A 13,740-nucleotide genomic window follows, 5' to 3' on the forward strand; every position below is an offset into this window, starting at 1 on the left:
GCATCCACAAAACTGGAGAACTTGTTAAAAAAGTAAACTCTGGGCCAGGCGTGGTGGCTCACACCTGTAATCCTAGCACTTTGGGAGGCCGAGGTGGGCAGACCACTTGAGGTCAGGAGTTCGAGACCAACCTGGCCAACATGGTGAAACCCCATCTCTACCAAAAAAATTTAAAAAATTAGCCAGGCGTGGTGGTGCATGCTTTTAATCCCAACTACTTGGGAGGCTGAGGCAAGGAGATTGCTTGAACCTGGGAGGTGGAAGTTGCAGTGAGCCGAGATTGCACCACTGTACTCCAGCCTGGGTTACAGAGTGAGACTCCATCTCAAAAAAAAAAAAAAAGAAGTAAACTCTGGTCAGGTGCGGTGGCTCAGGCCTGTAATCCCAGCACTTTGGGAGGCCAAAGTGGGAGGATCAAGGCTACAATGAGCTACAGGGAGGTCGAGGCTGCAGTAAGCTGTGATTGTACCACTGCACTCCAGCCTGGGCGACAGAGCAAGACCATGTCTCAAAAACAAATGAACCTGTAGACCTGTCTAAACTCTGGGGATGGGACCAGCAATCCCTTTTTTTCTTTTTTTTTTTTTTTTTTTTTGAGACGTAGTCTTGATCTGTCACCCAGTCTGGGGTACAGAGGTGTAATCTCGGCTCACTACAACCTCTGACTCCCTGGTTCAGGCAATTCTCCTGTCTCAGCCTCCTGAGTAGCTGGGATTACAGGCATGCACCACCACACCCGGCTAATTTTTTTGTATTTTTGGTAGAGACGGGGTTTCACCATGTTGGCCAGGCTGGTCTCGAACTCTTGACCTGATGATCCACCTGCCTCAGCCTCCCAAAGTGCTGGGATTACAGGCGTGAGCCACCGCGCCCAGCCGGGACCAGCAATCCCTTTTAACCAGCCCTTCCAGGTGACTTTGAAGCCTCTCTAGTTTGAGAGCCATTGGCATAAAATAAATGTAGACCATATTCTTTGGATGCCAAGATGAGGGGTGTGAGCACTTTGATCCTGCAGACTGGGGAGGAGGGAGCCTCTGAGCTCAGACCTGAAAACTAGGGACAGAGGGACATGGGGCAGGCAGAGTCTCTCAGGCAGGGCCACTTGTGGAATGTGGCCTAGGTGTTTAGGGGTGAGGGAGAGGAGTTAGCAGCTGAGACCTTATAGGAACTGGGATGTTCTACCAAGGAGGCTGGACCTCTTTGAGGCGCCCTCAGAGAGTTTTAGAGGAGGGATGCTGTCCCATTTGTATTTGAGATCGGCTTTCTGGATGCCAGAAAGAAGAGCAGAGAAGTGGAGCAGGTGAGGAGGTTGGGCCAGGAGTGCAGGCACCAGTTGTGTTGACCCCAAGTGGTGACCAGGGAGAAAAGAGAGGCTCCTGATGGGGACTTACTGACCATGGAGGGGAGGGAAGTGGGAGAGGGGCCTGGATGGTAGGCCCGTCAGGGATGTCATGTGTCTGATGAATGAATGAACAAAAATAAATTGAACACCTACTCTGTCTTGTTGCTGGGACTATAGCAATAAACAACACAGACAAAAATTCCTGCCTTTGTAGTACTGACAGCCTTGTGGCAGGAAAGAAAGATTAATAAGAAAAATGTATATATGGCCGGGTACAGTGGCTCATGTGTGTAATCCCAGAACTTTGGGAGGCTGAGGTGGGTGGATCACGAGGTCTGGAGTTCGAGACCAGCCTGGCCAACATGGTGAAAACCCATCTCTACTAAAAATACAAAATAGCCAGGCGTGGTGGTGTGTGCCTGTAATCCTGGCTACTCGGGAGGCTGAGGCAGGAGAATTGCTTGAACCTGGGAGGCGGAAGTTGCAGTGACCCGAGATTGCGCCATGGCACTCCAGCCTGGGTGACAGAGCGAGACTCCGTCTTGGGGGAAAAAAAAAAGGAAAACGTATATATGTCAGAAAAATGCATATAATATGTCAAATGGTGAGAAGAGGAAAAAATGATGCAAGGAAGTGGTAGGAGTGTGGAGAATTACATTAGTTTTTGCATTGCTATAAAGAAATACCTTCAGCTGGGTAATCTGTAAAGAAAAGAGGTTGAATTGGCTCAGGATTCTGTAAGAAGTATGGTGCCTGCATCTGCTCAGCTTCTGGGGAGGCCTCAGGTAGCTTTTACTCTTGATGGAACGTGAAGGAGTCGGCATGTCATGTGGCAAGACAGCTAGCAAGAAAGAGGAGGGGAGGTCACAGACTCTATTTATTTATTTATTTATTTTGAGATGGAGTCTTGCTCTGTTGCCCAGGCTGGGGTGCAGTGGCACAATCTTGGCTCACTGCAACCTCCACCTCTCCGGTTCAAGTGATTCTCCTGCCTCAGCCTCCTGAGTAGCTGGGATTACAGGCACATGCCACCATGCCCGGCTAATTTTTGTATTTTTAGTAGAGACGGGGTTTCACCACGTTGGCCAGGCTGGCCTTGAACTCCTGACCTTATGATCCACCCACTTCGGCCTCCCAAAGTGCTGGGATTACAGGCGTAAGCCATCATGCCCGGCCCTCTTCTTTTTTTTTTTTTTTTTTTTTTTTTGAGACAGAGTCTCACTCTGTTGACCAGGCTGGAGTGCAGTGGCACAATCTCGGCTCACTGCAACCTCCATCTCCCAGGTTCAAGGGAGTCTTCTGCCTCAGCATCCTGAGTAGCTGGGACTACAGGCGCCTGCCACCATGCCTGGGTAATTTTTGTATGTTTAGTAGAGACAAGGTTTTGCCATGTTAGGCCAGGCTAGTCTCGAACTCCTGACCTCAAGTGAGCCGCCTGCCTCGGCTTCCCAAAGTGCTGGGATTACAGGTGTGAGCCACCACACCTGGCAGAATACTGTAGTCTCAAATACAGTAATCATGGAAGGCCTCCGAGGAGGTGATGTGAGAAGTGGACAGATGAGGTCAGGCCATGAGGGTGTTTTTGAGAAGAGCAAGTCGCAGAGTGCACCAGGTCACTCACTTATGTGGGAAGTAGGTGGAGGGCAGATGGTCTGGATACCTGGGCGCAGGGATGAGAGTGCTGACCTCTCATCTGGCTGCCCAGGGCAAACAGAGAGCCGTGGTCGGCTGCAGGGGGTGGCAGAACTTCGCCTGGCAGGTCTGGAGCTGACAGATGCCTCCCTGCGGCTCCTGTTGCGCCACGCACCCCAGCTGAGCGCCCTGGACCTGAGCCACTGCGCCCACGTCGGGGACCCCAGTGTTCACCTCCTCACGGCCCCCACGTCCCCACTCCGCGAGACCCTGGTGCACCTCAATCTTGCTGGTAAGCACGGTTCCCCGTCCGTCCTGCCAGCCTGTGGGTCCCCACGGCCAGTGCCAACCCCTTGCTCACCTGCCTGGTCTCAGCTCCACTGCCCCATCCCCAGGTTGCCATCGCCTAACGGACCACTGCCTCCCGCTGTTCCGCCGCTGCCCTCGTCTACGCCGCCTAGACCTGCGCTCCTGCCGCCAGCTCTCACCCGAAGCTTGTGCCCGGCTGGCAGCTGCCGGGCCCCCTGGCCCCTTCCGCTGCCCTGAGGAGAAGCTGCTTCTCAAGGACAGCTAGTTGGGCGCCCCCCACCCTCCCCCGGACTCGACAGGAGCCTGGACCTCCGGCTTCATTTCACCCCTGCTGGGAGGCCAGGTTCCCACCTCACCACCCTAGGATTCCTGAGTGTCAGTGACTTGGGATTCCCACCCAGGGACTCAAGCCAGCCACCCCCTTCTTTCCCCCCTGCACTGATATCTCTGGGGGTTTCTCCTTCCCATGTCCTCCCCCTGCTACCTGCTTCATTGTCCATCCCCTGGGGGGAGTGGGTCAGAGGTACTGGAGGGTGCTGAGCCGAAGGGACGGTGGGAGGGGGGTTATGTTGCAAGTGTTTGGGGGGGAGAATGGGGAAAGGACACGCACAGGATATGGGAGCCAGGGGCTGGGGGAGGTGGAAGGGGCGGGGGGCGGGGCAGACAGCAGACCACCAAGGGTTCAGGGAACAAAGACCAGTTACTTGGAGTGGGGGGTGGGGGTGGGGCCACAAAAGGAAAACAGGAGGAGCAATTGGGGATCCAGGTGTCAGAGGTAGGGGAGCCAGGGGCAAGCCGGGGCTGAGCTGGAGATGGGGATGAGAGCAGGTGTGGGGACAGCAATACCCCCTTGGGGGTCACCTCTCTGCTTCCCCCCTCCCCAGGCTTCAGTTCCTTCCCCCTCACCCTGACTCCTTGAACGTCACTGAAAACGGCAGCTATTGCAAGGAGTGGGGGCCGCGGGCAGCCGCTCTTCAGCTCGCGGCCCAGGGGAGTGGCGAGGGGCGCCCCAACCCCCTGCCCGCCTCTCCGCACAATACTTGAACATTCATCTGTACTGAAGTGTTACTTGAACCGGGGGAACCTCGGACCCGGGGGAGCCGGAGTGTGAGGGGACTGGACCAGCTTGGACTGAGACCTGAGACCGGGCGGGTGGGCGCCCATTTGGGACTGCGCCACCCCCAGGCTCGTTCTTGTTTTACCGTATTGAGCGGCGGCACCCGCCGGACCCGCCTTATGGCTGGGGGCGCCAGCCCAAGGATGGGGACCATGGGATTCCTCCAGCCTGGCTCTTCCCACTCTTTCATCGTCATGGAAACTTGTATCCCATTTGCCCAGGGAACTGCCACTCCTGGTTGCCATGGAAATAGCAGCCAACGGACACCTCCTGATGCCAGTCCTAAGGCTGGAAATGGCCCCCTCTTAGTTGCCATGGGAACCTAGTAACAGACTCTCCTGGCCCTCCTTCCCCGCCCCTTCCTCCAGCGCGGGGTGGGGCTTCGGGACCCGGGGGATGAGCCGGGCCAGGTCCCGCCCCTCCGCGCAGGCCTCCGGGGGGCCGGGGCTTACCATGTAGGGGAGGGGAGATCTATCCACATACCTCAGGTAACAGGGAGGTGCGCGGGTGGGGGGAGGGCTGGGCGGACCAAAGGCCGGAGGGGTGGGGCCTGGGGATAGCGAGAGGCTTGAGAATGGGGCCGCTTGGGGGAGGGAAGAGGCAGCCCGGCGAGGGGCAAGCGGGGGACCCAGCCGGGCTGGGCCCCTGGGCCCCGGGTCTGTACAATACGGTTTGCTATAAAACTCAAAATCTTCCAGCCGGGGCTGCGGAGTTAGTGTGTGTATCTGCGGGGTTCCTACCTACAGATGAGTGGGCTCACCACTCCTGGGCTCATTTTGGGAGAGATTTGGAAGTGGGGACGCCTGGGGTGTCCAGCTGTACCTTGGAGGGGGCTGGAGCTGGCGTGCACCTCGGTGGGGTCCAGGCCCTTGGATAATGTTCTTGGTGGGTAGGGTTCGCGGGGAATCTCTGCGGGCCCGGGACTGCGGGGACTCGGTCCCCGGCTCCACCCCATCATGTGGCTAGCCCCGGCTCCGCCTCTGTCCCAGTTCCTGTTTTGGCCGTCGCTGTCCCGCTCCGGCCCCTGGGGCTCCCCGCAGACGCTGCTCTTCCTGCTCCACTGGGGCTGCCTCTTCCTGGGCGCCCGCCGCCTGCATCCTGCTCGCCCTGTCTGGGAATGGGGCCGCCCCCGGGCTTGGGCCGGCCCGGCTGGGGCCCCCGAGGCGCTTCTGCCCCGTAGTGACCACCGGGTGCCGCCGCCCCCAGGATGAAGGGCGGCGAGGGGGACGCGGGCGAGCAGGCCCCGCTGAACCCTGAGGGCGAAAGCCCTGCAGGCTCGGCCACGTACCGGGAGTTCGTGCACCGCGGCTACCTGGACCTCATGGGGGCCAGTCAGCACTCGCTGCGGGCGCTCAGCTGGCGCCGCCTCTACCTCAGCCGGGCCAAACTCAAAGCTTCCAGCCGCACGTCTGCCCTGCTCTCGGGCTTCGCCATGGTGAGGGGCCGGAAGGGGTCACACCCGGTGGGGCAGAGCGCGTGGGGGGCACAGGTCAGGGGGCGAAGTAAACAGGTCCCAAGGGAGACAGGGCAGAGGGGGCTTTCGTCAAGGGGGAAGGAACAAGGTCCCGCGGGACTGAGCAAGTCTCTTCTTACGGATGTATGTGTGCAGGGGACCCCAAGAGACGGGGCCACCGGCGGACACGAAAGTCCTAAAGGTGTCATAGTGGGAGTGGGGTGAACAAATCACCAGTGGGGTTGACTGCAACAATGAGACAGAGTGGTCCAGATGGAGCCTGTTCCTGGCAGAAGTGGTTCCTAAGTCCCAGTGCCAGTTTCAAAGGCACGTCAGCTGGGTGGGGGCTGCATCAACAGGTGGGGGGCTCGAGATGGATCAGCTGGGTGGAAGGGTCACCCAGCTGAAGATGGGCTCGTCCCAGGGAAGGTGGCCACTCTTCAGCGGGCCCAAGGGGTGCTAGTGTCAACCAGGAAAACTGACAAGAGATCATGCCCGGGAGGGAATCGCTGGGGAAGGAGGCTGATGAGAAAACTGATAAGCGAGTCTCAAGCTGATAAACCCCAGGTGCAGGAGGACGGTGTCGGCTAACGGTCTGCCCCAGCAGTGGCCTCACAGGAAGTGGGATGGAGGGAGGTCCCAGGGTGAGGATCAGCAGACAGTCCTGGCTCCTCCCTGCTTGTGGCCAGCTGTGTGACCCTGGACAGGCCTCCACCCCTCCTTGCAAGCCAGTGGGAAACTGTAAGATCATGGAGGGTGCGCCCTCTGTAGCCAGCCAAGTAACCGCCCCAGGGTGAGCCAGGCATGTCAGAGCAGGTCACGTACCAAGGATGGCTCAGACTAGCCTGCTAATTGGACAGGTGTGGAAAGTAAAAGCCTTGCCTCTGGGCAGGAGCGAATGAACTGGGACCCAGGGTTGCTGCTCTGTTAGTCTGGGGTTTCCCCACCATCACCCCAGGAAAAAGGAGAAAGTAAGCTGCAGGAGGTACTTTGGGGAACGCACTCCTGTGGGGGTGGATATCAGAGGCGGTTGGGGTGGGGACCATGGCACTAGGGGATCTGGGCTAGTCCCTGCCCCGTCTGTGCCACAACCTCCGTATTTGAACAATGACAGGGAAACTCTCTAACCCTAAGGGTCATCATAAGCCAAAGACCAGCTTACCTTTCATGATGGGGGCATCACTTGGGGACAGGGTGTTGGCTCCCCTTCATCTGCACAGCCTGCAGAGGGAAGGGAGCAGCCACCCAAGCTGAGGGAGGTCAACCCTATGGTCAAGCCTATTCCCAAGGAGACAATCCCTCCAGGGCAGAATATGCAGGTGCAGGTTGCTGGGGTGACAGCTTAAGGGCCCAAGCCTTCTCCGCAGAAGCAAAGGGCTGGAGGTTTAGGTTCTGGGGGCAGGACTGGCCGCAGTCCTAGCAGGGGTGACCGAGCCTGGGCCAGGATCTGGGAGAAACCAGGACTAAGCCTGGCCCAGATCCCTGTCTGTGGAAAACACCTCCTGACACCTGCCATGGCCCAATTTCCCAAAATACTCAGCCCTGTTTTCCTACCTCCACCCGCCAGCCTCTACACCTACCTTCTTCTTTCCCCAGGCCCAGAGCAATTGAACGGACCCTACAAGAACCAGGGATGGGGAGAGAGTGGGGTTCTGAAACTCAGGTGGCCTAAGTTAGAATAGCATTACACAAATTGTATCCAGCTGTCACTAAGCACCAGACACTGCCCTCAGTGCCTTTATGTACATCATCTGTTAGCCTACAAAGTGGGTACTGCTACTCTGGCCATTTTACAGATGAGGAAACTGAGGATCAGAGATGTTAAGACACCTGCCCAAGGTCCCACAGCAAGTAAGTGGCAGGATTTGAGCCTAAGCCGTCTGGTTCCAGACTCCAAATTTATAAATTCCTAGAATAGGGTCATCAACTCAAATGTTTGCAAAGGGCCAGGCAGGTAATATGGATGCCAAGTTGGCTGGGTAGGGACTAGCAAGCAAGAGACCCCATGACATTGGGGGTGATGGCTCACGCCTTTCATCCCAGCACTTTGGGAGGCCAAGGCAGGAGGATCGCTTGAGCCCAGGAGCCCAGGAGTTCGAGTCCAGCCAGCCTGGGCAACATAGTAAGACCTGGCATCTACCAAAAAAAAAAAAAAAAAAAAAAAAAAGAGAGAGACCCCATGACCTTTCCAAGGGCAGCAGCCATGACTGATTTGAACTGATAGTTGCCATACAGGAACGTGGGCCAAGTGTGGCCAGTTCTTCCAAGTTTTCAAGGGGATCTGGAAATAGGGATATAAGAAGTCTCTTGAGTTTTACAAGTTGGCAACATCTTCCATTTTTTAAGAAACACACTGTGTGAGCCAAGCAAAACACGTCTGCAAGCTGGCAGTGGTCCACAGAGTGCCAATTTGTAAACTCTGTCCTCAGACTTTAGCATTCACTATAGCAAGAACAGCAAACACATACCTAGTGCTTACTCTGTGCCTGGCACTGTTCTTTTTCTTTTTCTTTTCCTTTTCCTTTTCCTTTTCCTTTTCCTTTTCCTTTCCTTTCCTCTTTCTTTCTTTCCTTTTCCTTTCCGTTCCTCTTTCTTTTTTTCTTTCTTTTTCTTTATTTCTTTTCTTTCTTATCTTTCTTTCTTTCTTTTTTTTTTTTGAGACAGAGTCCCACCCTGTCACCCAGGCTGGAGTGCAGTGGTGCGATCTCGGCTCACTGCAACCTCTGCCTCCTGGGTTCAAGCAATTCTCCTGCCTCAGCCTCCCAAGCTCCTGAGTAGCCGGGATTAGAGGCGCACACCATCATGCCCGGCTAATTTTTATATTTTTAGTAGACACAGGGTTTCACCATGTTGGCCAGGCTGGTCTTGAACCCCTGACCTCAGGTGATCCGCCCGACTCGGCCTCCCAAAGTGTTGGGATGAAAGGCGTGAGCCACCACTCCCAGCCCATTTCATGTATATTTCATTTAATGTTTATACGAACCCTAAAAGGCAGGGAGGTGCTGTTATCGATCTCCATTTCCAGATAGGAAATTGAGGCACACAGAGAACTGACTTGCTCAAGATTACACAGCTAGAGCAGAGAATGATCCCAGGCAGCCCAGCTCCAGAATCTGCTGTTTGATCCTTGTGCAGTAAACCTGTTAGAAGCATGTCATCCAGCCCTTTTTTTTATTTTTATTTTATTTTTTTTTTTTGAGACAGAGTCTTGCTCTGTTGCCCAGGCTGGAGTGCAGTGGCGTGATCTCGGCTCACTCAAACTTCTGCCTCCTGGGTTCAAGCAGTTTTCCTGCCTCAGCCTGCCGAGTAGCTGGGATTACAGGCATGTGCCACGATGCCCGGCTAATTTTTGTACTTTTAGTAGAGATGGGGTTTTGCCATGTTGGCCAGGTTGGTCTCAAACTCCTGACCTCAGGTGATCCACACACTTTGGCCTCCCAAAGTGCTGGGATTATAGGCGTGAGCCACCACGCCTGGCCATCCAGTCCTCTTGATAGGCAGGTGGGGAAACCAGAACAGAACAGAGACTTTGCAAAGCTGTCCATTCGTTTACTCAACAGAGACTGAATGTCTCCGCTTTCTGCCAGGCACGGTTCTAGGTCCTAGGGATATGTATCAGTGATGTATCCCAATAGGCGGAAAAAATCTCTACAGTTGAGGAGGTTTTGGGGAGATCAGTACATCCCCTCTTGTCCCTGCAGGTGGCCATGGTGGAGGTGCAGCTGGAGAGCGACCACGAGTACCCACCAGGCCTGCTGGTGGCCTTCAGTGCCTGCACCACCGTGCTGGTGGCTGTGCACCTCTTTGCACTCATGGTCTCCACGTGTCTGCTGCCCCACATTGAAGCTGTGAGCAACATCCACAACCTCAACTCTGTCCACCAGTCGCCACACCAGAGACTGCACCGCTACGTGGAGCTGGCCTGGGGCTTCTCCACTGCCCTGGGCACCTTTCTCTTCCTTGCTGAAGTTGTCCTGGTTGGTTGGGTCAAGTTTGTGCCCATTGGGGCTCCCTTGGACACACCGACCCCCATGGTGCCCACATCCCGGGTGCCCGGGACTCTGGCACCAGTGGCTACCTCCCTTAGTCCAGCTTCCAATCTCCCACCATCCTCTGCGTCCGCAGCACCGTCCCAGGCTGAGCCAGCCTGCCCACCCCGGCAAGCCTGTGGTGGTGGTGGGGCCCATGGGCCAGGCTGGCAAGCAGCCATGGCCTCCACAGCCATCATGGTACCCGTGGGGCTCGTGTTTGTGGCCTTTGCCCTGCATTTCTACCGCTCCTTGGTGGCACACAAGACAGACCGCTACAAGCAAGAACTAGAGGAACTGAATCGCCTGCAGGGGGAGCTGCAGGCTGTGTGAGGCTGGTGTTAGCCATGGCTCACTGCAAGCACTGCCTCCCTCCCGGGTCTGTAAGAGGCCGCAGGGGCCTACAGACCTCATCCCCCCCCATCCCCTGGCTGGAGCCACTTCCAGTGGCCACTCTCAGGCAGAGTTCAGATTCCTGCCTGGAGGGTCCTCTGGGCTGGGCCTTGGGGCAGCTCCCACATTCCCAGGGATTTTCCCCATCAGTCTGTCCCTTGGGTTTTGCAAGCTACTCTGCACCTGGGCTGGCCTCAGTTGAAGGATCATGCAGTAGATAGAGGGGAGGCAGGGAGAGCTTGTGGGACCTTCAGTGCCGACTTTAGCCATCATTTCCATTCCTATACAGGATGTGAAGGTCAGAAGGCAGCCAACTGTTGGTTTAATTTTTTTTTTTTTTTTGAGACAGTCTGTGTTTCCCAGGCTGGAGTGTAGTGATACAGTCACAGCTCACTGTAGCCTCGACCTTCCAGGCTCAAAAGATTCTCCCACCACAGCCTCCCAGGTAGTGAGTAGCTGGTACTACAGGTGTGTGCTGCCACACCCGACTAATTTTTTTGTAGAGACGGGGTTTCGCTATGTTCCCAGGCTGGTCTCAAACTCCTGGGCTCAAGTGAACCTCCCGCCTCGGCCTCCCAAAGTGCTGGGATTCCTTGCTTTATTTCTGTAGAATCTATTTTATGGTTGGCATTTTGGGGGAAGATTTCGATGGGTTCCACATTCTTGCTTTAGTTGTTGTAGAGGGATTTGGGTGTTTCTACCCAAGGCATTGGTCTAGCTTTTCCTACAATGAACCTATCTTTGGAGGTTCAAGCTCCCCACCTTCCCCCACCATGGTGACCTGTGGCCACTCGCAGAAGAGATGGTGCCTGACCCACTGCCCTAGCCCCACGCTATGCACCAAACTTGTTCTCCCCCTCCTGGTCCAGGGCTGGGGTCTTTAGAGACTGACAGCCTCTGCCCCAGGCCTGAGTCCTTAGCAAGGGTTGGGTGAGGAGGTTTTAAGGGAGAAGGTCCAGTCCTTAGCCTTTGGAATACAAAACTCTTCTGACACTGAATTTGGATGCACCTTGTTTTATATAATAAATCGTGTTTCACAGATGTCCCTGTTGCTGTGAAAGGGATGCAGGGCAGGCCTTCTTAGGATAACTTTACTTGTTCCCAAGAGCCGGGTGGTGGCAAGTTTGGGTGGACAGGACCTGGGAGGGGAGTGGGTTTCAGGTGTAACCCTGTCAGATGCTAACAAGGGCCAACAGCTTCTGAATAGGGAGAGTTATTCCAAGGCTACAGGCTTTGAACTCTTGTCCCTGAGTTCAGAGTGTCTATCTCTTCCACTGAATATTTATTTAGAGACGGAGTCTTGTGTTGCCCAGGCTGGAGTGCAGTGGTGCGATCTCGGCTCACTGTAACCTCTGTCTCCCGGGTTCAAGCAATTCTCCTGCCTCAGCCACCAGAGTAGCTGGGATTACAGGCGTGTGCCGCCACACCCGGCTAATTTTTGTATTTTTATTAGAGACTGGGTTTCGCCATGTTGGCCAAGCTGGTCTCAAACTCCTGACCTCAGGTGATCCACCTGTCTTGGCCTCCCAAAGTGCTGGGATTACAGGCATGAGCCACCACACCTGGCCCTCCCTGAGTGTTTAGTATAAGCACTTTTTTTTTTTTTTTTTTTTGAGACGGAGTCTCGCTCTGTCTCACACTGTTGCATAGGCTGGAGTACAGTGGCATGATCTCGGCTCACTGCAAGCGCCGCCTCCCGGGTTCATGCCATTCTCCTGCCTCAGCCTCCCAAGTAACTGGGACTACAGGTGCCCACCACCACGCTCGGCTAATTTTGTTTTTGTATTTTTAGTAGAGATGGGGTTTCATCGTGTTAGCCAGGATGGTCTTGATCTCCTGACCTAGTGATCCACCTGCCCTGGCCTCCCAAAGTGCTGGGATTACAGGCGTGAGCCATCGCGCCCAGCCAAGACAGAGTCTCACTCTTTTGCCCAGGCTGGAGTGCAGCTGTGCAATCTTGGCTCACTGCAGCTTTGACCTCCCAGGCTCATGAGCCTCCCACCTCGGCCTCCCAAATAGCTGGCACCACAGGCACGTCCCACCAACCCAGCTAATTAAATTTTTTTTTTTTTTTTTTGTAGAGAGGAGGGTCTCACTATGTTGTCCAGGCTGGTCTTGAACTCCTGGGCTCAAGTGATCCTCCCACCTTGGCCTCCCAAAGTGCTGAGATTACAAGTGTTAGCCACTGCACCTGGCCTCAAGTTTCTTTCTTGAGCAACTACCACATACTAGGGGACTTTCATAGGTTATCTTATTTAACTCTCACAACACCTCAAGCGTTAAGTCTTTATCATTTTCATTTCAGAGATAAGGAAACAGGCCCAAGAAGGCTGAAGATCTTGCCCAAAACCACACAGCTAGTCCATGAAACTGAACTTGGACTATCTACCCCTCACATGGGAATCTCTCTTTGATTTGAGAAAAGGAACCAGTGCTTTTCAACTGGAACAGAAAGGAATCTGATCTCAACACCTATGCCTCCACGTAAATTAATTTTTTCAGCCTTATTTCCCTCAAAATTTTAGAGTCCTAATCTTCTATCTTGTGGTGTGAGACCTTGGATAAGTCTCCCTTCCACCTTTTCCTATTACTTAAAATGGTGAATTTGCATAAACCAGGCTCTAAGGGTCTTTTCTGCACTGTTCGGATGTGTACAAATTGACATCCAAGTTTAAAGGAAGACTCCGAAACTTAGGTCAATGACTTGCCCAAGGCCATATAGCGAGGGCCTGATGTACGCATATCAGGAGCCTGCGGCATCCTCAGCTCAGGAAAAGGGACCTCCTGGGAGTGCCTGCGTCCACACGGGATCAAAACGGTGCCCAGCCTTCAGAAGACCTCAGCCCGAGTTCCAGGGGTAGGCCTGGGCCACTGCTGCCGTTGTGCGGAGGCCTCCCATGAGCATAGGGCTCCATAGCCAAAGAAGCGGGCACTGGGCCCATGACGCCAGGAGGACACACCAGTCCAGTCCCGTTCCTGTAGGACCTCGTTTATTATTACAGGGCCCATTTAAGGGCACTTAGGCCCCACTAGGCTCATCAGAAAACCTTGAGGCAGTCCCTGGATTTAACCACTAATGGTGGGTTTGAGTACGGCAAAGTAGGGCACCTTCTACAGGCCTCACTCTCCCCATCTAGCAAATGGGCATCCTAAGCAGCCAGACACCCAAGGGCAATAACGGGAAGGAAAGACACCCTGCATTTATGTGCGAGGCGGGGCAAACTGCCTGAGTCACCGCTCACGGTTGTGTTTTTCCACCTCCCGGCCGTCCCTCCCATCTGGGTGAGTCCTCGTGGGTCCTCCCGGAGGCGCCCCCTAGTCCCAGGCTCCGCACGCCCTGGCCCCGCCCCTTTACTCGGCCCCGCCCACAGCGGAATCCGCAGATTCGCCAGGCAGGATCTTCAGAATTCCTCGGGTCCCTCGATACTCGGCTGAAAATTCTCATCGGACTCTGAGAGGAGCGCTG

The 13,740-nt window shown here is 55.0% G+C and overlaps 2 protein-coding genes across 5 annotated transcripts in view; both read left to right on the top strand.

Moving 5' to 3' along the window:
• The window catches only part of FBXL19 (F-box and leucine rich repeat protein 19), a 35,401-nt gene extending 22,513 nt beyond the window's left edge, over positions 1-12,888 (top strand). For all 4 annotated transcript variants that reach the window (XM_054534894.2, XM_054534897.2, XM_054534896.2 and 1 more), the window contains exons 10-12: positions 3,048-3,266; positions 3,370-4,888; positions 12,580-12,888. In XM_054534894.2, coding sequence (XP_054390869.1) covers positions 3,048-3,266; positions 3,370-3,548 — 398 coding nt within the window. In that variant the 3' untranslated portion in view covers positions 3,549-4,888; positions 12,580-12,888. The remainder of the gene's footprint in view (positions 1-3,047; positions 3,267-3,369; positions 4,889-12,579) is intronic.
• On the top strand, positions 4,917-11,315 carry ORAI3 (ORAI calcium release-activated calcium modulator 3). The gene is made up of 2 exons (XM_002826358.4): positions 4,917-5,835; positions 9,555-11,315. The coding sequence occupies exons 1-2, from the start codon at positions 5,608-5,610 to the stop codon at positions 10,212-10,214; spliced, it is 888 nt and encodes a 295-aa protein (XP_002826404.1). The 5' UTR covers positions 4,917-5,607; the 3' UTR covers positions 10,215-11,315.
• Positions 12,889-13,740: the final 852 nt, after the last annotated feature.

The sequence above is a fragment of the Pongo abelii genome, chromosome 18 (genome assembly GCF_028885655.2).
Source record: "Pongo abelii isolate AG06213 chromosome 18, NHGRI_mPonAbe1-v2.0_pri, whole genome shotgun sequence".
Classification (NCBI taxonomy): Eukaryota; Metazoa; Chordata; class Mammalia; order Primates; family Hominidae; genus Pongo; species Pongo abelii.

Excerpts from the sequence above, each read along its gene's own strand:
- ORAI3 (XM_002826358.4), top strand. The coding sequence starts at position 5,608 with ATGAAGGGCGGCGAGGGGGACGCGGGCGAGCAGGCCCCGCTGAACCCT. Across the intron at positions 5,836-9,554 it reads TGCTCTCGGGCTTCGCCATG|GTGGCCATGGTGGAGGTGCA; the intron begins GTGAGGGGCCGG and ends TTGTCCCTGCAG.